Raw genomic sequence first — 9812 nt, 5'->3', positions numbered from 1 at the left:
CCCAGGATACGGGGGCCTGACATGCTATCTTTGACCGTACAAGACAAGCAGTCTACTACTAGGTTACTGCCGTTCTCTCTACGTAACCAAAAGTATGTATCCCTCCTTTTACAACTAAGAAACATACATGAAGCTGATTTCATGGAATATTTCAAACAAAAGCCGACCCCTGTGCAGTACAACAGAAATTATGTAATCTAATCAAATTCACAAGTTCTTGTGTCACAGTTTCAACCCTCTGCAAGCAGACGGCAATAAATTTGTAGAACAAAGGAGGATTATAATTTATAATAACATAACGATACACGGTAAGTTTCATCATTTACCTGGAACAATATCTTCAATCTGTCTAACGGAGCTGTACATGTACGTGAAACAGCACCAGCTGCTCCACCAGACACTAGGTGGCGCCACCACATTCCCGTCTTCATCTCAGTCTCTGTGAAATCATCCGGAACTATTGCATTTTCACCAATATCAATTATCTACATAGAAGACAAAGAAAAATTTATCATTTATATTTCTTTTATCGTTACAGTTTTATAGAATATACAGGTGAAGGTGCAGGGAGTGTTGAATAAAAATGGTTTGTACATTTAAATCATATACATATTCATGAAAAAGAAAATCAAAATACAAAGAAAATGATTTTTTTGCTTAAAAACGAAGCAGCAATTAATTTTATGTACCTTTCTGTTTTTTATTCATAAATGATTTATACAGCTGAGAGGAAGACATCCTTTCAGTTTATACAGAATGTATTTCGGCTTAATAGTGTAGGCAGCTTTATGCTTATAAACACACTCTTGAACTTATTCCTGGAACCAACCAGTATTGAACAATGTGTTTAAAGGTTTTTGCTTAAGGATATAACGGCTTGCCGCTGATGGGGTTTGAATCCAAGCAGCTAGAGAACCGTAGATTATTAGTCTCGATGCCTTGGTGCGAAAGGGTTGTAACTCAATATTTTGATATTATTCAGGAGAGACAAAAAACTTATTTATTCTTTTACGTTCTAATAAATACTTCTTTAATTTTGGTTTTTGGCTTTCATTCATTTACTGATATTTAATTGATTGGAAAGGTTATTTTATTTTGTCAGCATAAAGAGATAATTGATAAAGTTTCAGTTACAACCCTTTCGCACCAAAAAAATAAAAAAATTCAAAAAATGATTTGGTGCGAAAGGGTTTAACTGAATTTTTGCTTTAAATTCTGATAAATGTAATGGGTCAAATGAACAGATCCAAGCTTAGTTGTGTTTAGTATGAACTAATTTAACATATTGCCTGGATATTTCAGTGAAAAACCTTCAAATTTTATGTTTTTAAAATAAAATTTCAGTCAAATGATTTTTTTTAAAGAACTTCACCTTATATATAATATTTTCTCCATGTGACACACAGTTCAGACTGTTGACAGTTTGTCAAACCCATCATAAGTATCAAATATGTTTGTTTTTGCAAGAATCAAAGTTCAAAATGTAAACTTACATAATGACAAAACCATCTAAGATACATTTATTTTTGTTAATATAAGCCTTTAGAAAATGAGAACACTCTCATTTTATTTTACATCTATTCTATACATAGGCTTTTCTTAATTTGAAAACTTAGATAATTTCTAGGATGTGCTTTTGTGTACAAATTATATTATTTAAGCATTATCCAGGATCTTCTTTACTATTAAGCCAAAAGTGTGAGAAAGATGATAATAGATGTTCTAAGCTTCTAAGCTCATGCTATTGATAATTCTTACAACTCTTTACAGTCCCAAATTTTATTGTTTATTATTATATAAATCAGTCAGTAATTAAATGAGAAAAAAATAAGGCCTGCAAATAATAACAATTACAAAATGCAATCCCCTGTGACCCCAATAAAATACACAGGTGTGCACACAAACACACATACAGCTGAGGAAGTGATTAACATCTTTAAGAATGATTTTAAATTGCAGATAGAATATATCTGATAATTTACTTTTATCTAACAGAAATTCTAACACGACCCGCATTTTTTCCTAATGAACATAGAAACACCGAAAGTGTGTGTTATTATCCTATAAAATCACTGTTTGACGTTCTATATTTAGACATGTGACTTAATCATTATACACGTGACGTAACCACTAAAAATGTGACGCGCTGACAATAAGTACGGACACAAATCAGGCGCAATTTAGCTAATTATCATGTACGGGGCAGCATTTATTTGTTGATGTCGAGTTAGAATCGAAATAATATGTCCAAATCGGTGATTTTATTGCTTGATAACATCACTGTTTGTCGTTCGGATGCGCATCATTATATCACTCGGGCTACGCCCTCGTGATATAATTCCCCGCATCCGAACTCCAAACAGTGATGTTATTCAGCAATAAAATCACAGTTTGGGATATATTATTTCTTAAACAAAGGGTCAATAACATATTTTACTTAATATTCAAACACTACCCGCATTTTTCCCTATTGAGCATAGAAGATCGAAAGTGTGAGTTATTATGCAATAAAAATCACTGTTTGACATTCTATATTAAGACATGTGACGTAATCATTATACACGCAAAGTAACCACTAAAAATGACGCGCTGAAAATGAGTACGGAAACAAATCAGGCGCAATTTAGCTAAATATAAGGTACAGCATTAAAATTTTATTTGTTGATGTCGTGTTAGAATCAAAATAATATATCCAAATTGGTGATTTTATCACTTAATAAAATCACTGTTTGTTGATTGAATGTGCATCATTATATCACTCTGGCTACGCCCTCGTAATTCCACACATCCGACCTCCAAACAGTGATTTTATTGAGCGATAAAATCTACAGTTTGGGATATATTATCTTAATTATCTACACATAAACACCTTTGTTTAAAAAATAATATATCCCAAACTGTGATTTTATTGCTCAATAATATCACTGTTTGGAGTTTGGATGCGGGGAATTATATCACGAGGGCGTAGCCCGAGTGATATAATGATGCGCATCGGAACGACAAGCAATAAAATCACCGATTTGGATATATTATTTCGATTCTAACACGACATCAACAAATAAATGCTGCCGTACATGGTAATAAGCTAAATTGCGCTTTATTTGTTTCCGTACTTATTGTCAGCACGTCACATTTTTAGTGGTTACGTCACGTGTATAATGATTACGTCACATGTCTAAATATAGAACGTCAAACAGTGATTTTATTGCATAATAACACACACTTTCGGTTTTTCTATGTTCAATAGGGAAAAATGCGGGTCGTGTTAGAATATATTGTAATACTTTTGTCTATACATGTAATACTTTTGTCTATACATATGTATATGTATCTAAACTTACTGTTTACAATATGTTGTCAAAGAAAAAATTGTTCACATATCTAGTCAGACATCGATTGTCTTGTAAAGTAAATAAATTGTAGTACAATATTTATACAATTTGTCTTTGACAAAACATGAAAATATTTCAATAGTAATACAATCATGTAAGTTATAAAAGTTATTCATATAAGTTTAAAACCAAATCAAGAATTGAGTAATAATTGTATAATTCTTTAAGTTATTTTAATATTTAGTAATTAAAAAAGCATCGAAACACGAGGCTGTCGGATTTGTATGAGAGTATAAATCAGATTGTCGATTGTTTTGATGTTCTTTCTCTTTTGTATCTTAGGCAAAAAAAACAACACATTCCCAGTCATCCAAGAAAAAAGTACCAAAATGTATAAGCATTTGAATATGACTTTTCTACTGTTATCTCCTTCCCTGTCGTCACAATATGTAAAAACCAGAAAAAATAAACCAGTTAACAAGCAAGCTCCAGACTGACAGTGAGTTAAAGCAATGTGCATGTATTGGTATGCAATTTAACTCTGATGTGTTTTCAAAAGTCTCCGAACTATGATACAATCATAATATATTGTATAATAAATTTATTTTGAGTTATGGTAATTTCATTTTCGTAAAATCAAAATAAGTCCATTACTTTTTCTTGCTATTTTGCAAACAATGCAACATTATACCAATGACAATTTTTATGATGAAAAAAAATCACTATAACAGTACTGTTAGTCAAATAAACAATGTACTATGATATTGTTTCTTTAACAAGCATTGGAATTGATTTATGTTTGAAATATGTGTAAGTTATTCAAATTCTTGTATTATGTCTGAATGAAAGCTTAACAATTTATAATGTAAATAACAAGGAATCAGAAGCTGAGTTGTCAGTTAGTTTGAAAGAAATAATCCACTAAATATTTCACAGAATATGATATAAGATATTGAGATACAACTGTTTTGCACTAGGATTTATTAAAAATATTTTCAAAATGTTGGTGCGAAACGGTTGTAACTTAAGTTACAACCGTTTCGCACCAACAAAATATGTCTGTTTGAGTTACAACCTTTGGACATATATACTTTTTTGTAGTTTAATTTTAGCTTTCAAGTTCAATATTTTTACAACATGTGTGTATATTGCTCCTACATTGAAAAATACCATAAAACCATTTTCGGTGAAATTATGAGTTACAACCCTTTCGCACCAAGGCATCGGTCTGACATGCTAACCACTCGGACATATATATAACCCATTCAATACTGGACTTCTAGACAATGGGATTACTATGCCATCACTACAGCATTCACTGTACAGTCTGATCAGACTCAATATTGCTGGCTGGTTAGTTTTGTTATTTCTTAAACTACATGTACAAATGAACAGCTCCGCATTCAAAGCAGGGCAAGTCCATTATACAAAATCTGGCAGGGCAAGTCCTCCATTGTTACATAAATTTTGCAGGGCAAACCTGTTACACAAAAATTTACAGGGCAAATCAGTTACATAAATGTTCTGCAGGGCAAGTCCTCCATTACAACACATCTGCATGGCAAGTCCATTACACAGAATTTTGCAGGGCAAGTCAATTATACAAATTTTGCAGGGCATGTTTGTTTCATAAATATTGCATGGCAAATCTGTTACATTAATTTTGCAGGTCAAGTTTATTACATAAATTTCGTAGGGCAATTCAATCACATAAATTTTAGCAGGGCAAGTCAACTTCATAAATTTTGCAGGGCAAGTCAGTAACATAAATCAAGCAGGGCAAAAGTTTAAGCACTAGAAAAACTTCAGTAACTTCAGGCAAAAATTTCAGCAAACATATTTCATGCATTAACTCAAAGTAGGCAATAGGCAAAAACTAAAACCATAGAAACGAAAACAAGAGGGCCATGATGTCACTCATTGCTCACCTGAGTAACAACTACAATAACATTTATCTTTGAGCTTAGTGGACACATGATTAATGTAAAAATAATGTCAAAGTCATTTAGGCATCAAGGTCATATTTGAACAACTTCACATGATGAGCAGTCTAAAATATTGTTCAAGTATGAACCAACTTTGTATATTATTAACAAAGTTATGGTAATTTTAACAAAGTTAAATGATTTGGCCTTGACAGTCTAGCTCATATGAAGCACAAGGCCATTCAACATTATAATTTTAGGTGTTTTGAGTAAATATGACCTATTTTAAGGTATATTTTTAGAGCTTTCATGTCACAGTTTTAATATAATACATCAATAAATAACAATGTTAAAGATGACTTAATCAACATTCAAGGAACAGACTTTGAAGGTCAAGGTCATTCATGAGTCAAGGTTTAATTTCTTACAATATCTGCAACTAGATATCATGTCAATTACTTCAGTCAAGTTAAAATTGTGGTTATTGCCAATTTTATGATATTTCAACAATTTGACTTTATAGCTCAATGTCACACCTATTTCTCACCATTTTTTTTTTTAATAATATCCATGACATGTTTCATAAATCACCTAAAAGATACATTTGTCTTGTTTGAAACAATTTTGGAATTCTGGACGGACACTAGACAACCAATAACTTTTTTTACCTCAACTTGAGCCACTTTACGCTCAGGAGAGCCTTAAAGTAATTCTGGTTTGAATTCAAACATTATTTCTTACATCAAACTTTTATATGGTCTCTTCTAGCTAACACACTTAACGCAAAACATAAAGCTGTCAAAGTACTAAAATTTTTTAAAGCATAACACAAAAATTCTTGCCTTGTAGACCTAACAACAACCATTCAACACTTCTAACCTTTCGCCTATACTTCTGATAGCAAAATAAAAATCCAAAGCTTGCAGAAATAGATTAGTGAGCCATGATGGTAAGCTGTCAAAAAAATATGACCTAATGACCCAGTTTCTGATGTCATGAAAATGAAACTTTGCTAGAACTCAATGAGACAAACTTTTGATGAAATATTTGAAATGGAGGATGCTTAAATAAGTTGCTGATGTAGGATGCTTAAATAAGTAACTGATGAAGGATGCTTAATTAAGTTACTGATGTAGGATGCTTAATTAAGTTACTGATGGAGGATGCTTAAATAAGTTACTGATGAAAGATGCTTAAATAAGCGGCTGATGGTGGATGCTTAAATAAGTTACTGATAGAGGATGATTAAATAAGTTACAGATGGAGTATGCTTAAAAAAGTTACTGATGAAAGATTCTTCAAGATGTTACTGACAGAGGATGCTTATATAAGTTAATGATGAAGGCTGCTTAAATAATTTACTGATGGAGGATGCTTAAATAAGTTACTGATGAAGGATGCTTAAATAAGCGACTGATGGAGGATGCTTAAATAAGATACCAATAGAAGATGCTTTAATAAGTTGATGACAGATGCTTAAATAAGTCACTAATGGAGGATGCTTAAATAAGCGACTGATGGAATATGCTTGAATAATACTGATGTACAATGTTTTATTAAGTTTCTGACACATCATCATTTAATCAAGGTTATAATTAAGGCATTAAGTAATGTTACTGGTGCCTGCAGACCTAAAATGCACATTCTGAACTTGCAACTGTGTAGACCCATCAACCATCAATGAAAGAACTGAACACCATTTGCAAAATTCGATAATAATTTGATTGGGTTTTACATCGCATCAACACAGAATAGGTCATATGGCTACTTTCCAGCTTTACTGGGGGAGGAAGACTTCTGGTACCCTTCCATGCATTATTTCAGGCCAAAAATGGGATAGCTTCCTCACATGAAAGAATCCAAAGTTCCTGTCAGGATTCGAGCCCACAGCGACGAGGTCGACACATAGTAACAAGGGACAAGAAATCACAAAGTCATAAACACTAATTGCTAGGTGTCAGATTCAGTTAAATATCATTCAATACAAAAGTAATATTTTTTTTACATAATAGATATATTAAACCATAAACAAAGCTATATACATACTGTAGAGTGTCTCCAGTAATGGAGAATATCATGGAGGTTGTTGCTAGGCGACAATATCAGAAAATCTCTCCACTCCCCATAGTCTATCGCTAAAGTGCCATCTCTGTCCATTCTTCAGTAACAAATTCATTTATAAACATATGACTTTAAAATTATTTACTATTCTACTGTAATACATAATGCTTTTATAGCTTTCAAACTCCAGAATTACCTGAAAAGCAACAAGTTTGTTCACCTAGTTTTGAACTACTTCCGAAGTCTCTACTAGACCAAGTAGGCTTCATAGGAACTAATATTTTGTTGTAGAATTGTCAATAATTGGGGAGACAGTGTGATAACATGACAGCAAGATGGACAAACAGAAAAGGGCAAATATTTATACCCCACCTCCCCACTTTAAAGAAGTGGGAGCAGAAAGACACCAGTCAGTGCCAGTATATGTAAGATTACACTGAACCCACTGAGCACTATCCCTGGCTATGAACAATTGTTTATGTAGCTGCTAGTTAATTAGCCAGAGAAAAAGCTAGTCTCTTACAAAATACTACCCTTGATATTAAATTCCTAACAAAGGGCAACACAAATTCTCAATGATACAATAGTTTAAGGAACTCTTATGAAATGAGCCATGTCACGATCTGGTCTGGATCCATGCTGGTCGCAAACCCATTATGTTGGTTTTGTCGTGATGCGGCTCAAATAAATTCAACACTAAATTATTGGGCAAACATGTGCTGCATGCACATCTCATCCACACAAGTAAAATGTTCACAATTATAATAATCTGTTCTCTTTTAACTAATAAACAAGGCTTTAACTTTGTGGAAAAAAAATCATCACTTTAGTGCAGTAACAGGTTAACTCAAATTAATTTTAATAGGCAGTAAACCCATTACTGCACTAAAGTGATAACATGTCAGTCTGTTCGGCTTTAGTTCACTCACCAATTAAAAAGTAATCATCATTTACAAGATAATTTTTTATCGCAGATCTTGCAACTCCCTATACATTGTATTTCATAAAAATACTCTGGAGTTAAAGCAACATTTAACCTGACGATGTTGTGATAAAATATCATGTTCTCACCTTTTCAGGAGGTTTTCAGCTTCGGCACTGGACACACTGACACCCATATTCTCAAAGGAAGCTTTGATCTCGCTGGCATCAATAACACCTGAAAAATAATCAGATTTTATTGTTTTCAATTATCACTCCTGTTGAAAGTTTTGTTGTCATTGGAATATAAATACAAGCCATGTACAGTATAACTTTGTGACAAAGCTTCTGTGAAAGTTTCATCAAAATCCTTTGAGAAATGTAGAAGGAGTAGTGCATGGAAGAAATTGTTAACGACCGTCAGTCCACCCACCCATCCGCCTACCAACTTACGTCAATCTAATAACCAGTTTTTTTCCTCCGAAAAACCTGGTTTATAAAAAAAACTGGGGTTGTGCATATCCCATGCAACATGTTTATAAGCCACCTGGCTTCTTTTGATAAATTTTGTTTGCATTCCTTTTGTGGCTGGTACTATTACATATATATCCCCACCTAAGAGTACCAGCCCCTTTTTCAACATAATGTAATCTAAGGATTGCTAGCTGACTGGGTTCAAACCCCATTTGGGGCAAGCCATTGTTTCCTTGAGCATGAAACTATAGTTTGCCCTTACAAAATGAATCAAAAGTCCTTGGTTTGATTCCAAACTTATTAGTGGCAAAAGGGAAGAAACAATTCAATTTGCTTGGGGCTGCTTTAAATTGAAATTGTTGAAATTGACACTTTTAGTCATACAGCTACAATTGCTTTCCAGCTTAACTGATGGAATACACCCCTCCTGTGCCTCTCCTTGCACTATTTCAGGCAATGCCAACCTGTAAAGTTTCAGATCAAAAAAGAATCCACAGTCTAATTTGGTAAATGAACCAAATTGGGTAAATGGATCAAAGTGGCTAAATGAACCAAATTTGGTAAATGAACCAAATTGGGTAAATGAACCAAGTTGGGTAAATGTACCAAATTGTGTAAATAAACCAAATTGGGTAAATGAACCAAATTAGGCAATGAACCAAATTGGGTAAATGAACCAAATTGGGTAATTAACCTAACTGGTTAAATGAATTAAATTGGGTAAATGTACCAAATTGTGTAAATAAACCAAATTGGGTAAATGAACCAAATTAGGCAATGAACCAAATTGGGTAAATGAACCAAATTGGGTAAATGAACTAAATTGATTAAATGAACCAAATTGGGTAATTAACCAAACTGGTTAAATGAATTATATTGGGTAAATGTACCAAATTGTGTAAATAAACCAAATTTGGTAAATGAACAAAATTAGGCAATGAACCAAATTGGGTAAATAAACCAAATTGGGTAAATGAACAAAATTGGGTATTTGAACCAAATTGGGTAAATGAACCAAATTGGGTAAATGAACCAAATTCAGCAACCTAGCCAATAAAGACCACTAAATGATAATAAAGTTTACCATCTTGATTGGTGT

The 9812-nt window shown here is 32.9% G+C and overlaps 1 protein-coding gene across 1 annotated transcript; it reads right to left on the bottom strand.

Annotated features, from left to right (window-relative positions):
- Positions 1 to 326: 326 nt before the first annotated feature.
- On the bottom strand, positions 327 to 9177 carry LOC132745584 (calcium-binding mitochondrial carrier protein SCaMC-2-like; the record flags this gene model as incomplete). The annotated part of the gene is made up of 4 exons (XM_060734534.1): positions 327 to 485; positions 7304 to 7415; positions 8390 to 8477; positions 9098 to 9177. Coding segments are annotated over 4 exons (439 nt in total), but the record flags the coding sequence as incomplete, so codon positions are not given.
- Between the last annotated feature and the right edge of the window lie 635 nt (positions 9178 to 9812).

This window comes from Ruditapes philippinarum, unplaced genomic scaffold (assembly GCF_026571515.1).
Source record: "Ruditapes philippinarum isolate M1 unplaced genomic scaffold, ASM2657151v2 ctg22780_1_1_1_1, whole genome shotgun sequence".
NCBI lineage: Eukaryota > Metazoa > Mollusca > Bivalvia > Venerida > Veneridae > Ruditapes > Ruditapes philippinarum.
This window is presented reverse-complemented; position numbering and strand designations above follow the sequence as displayed.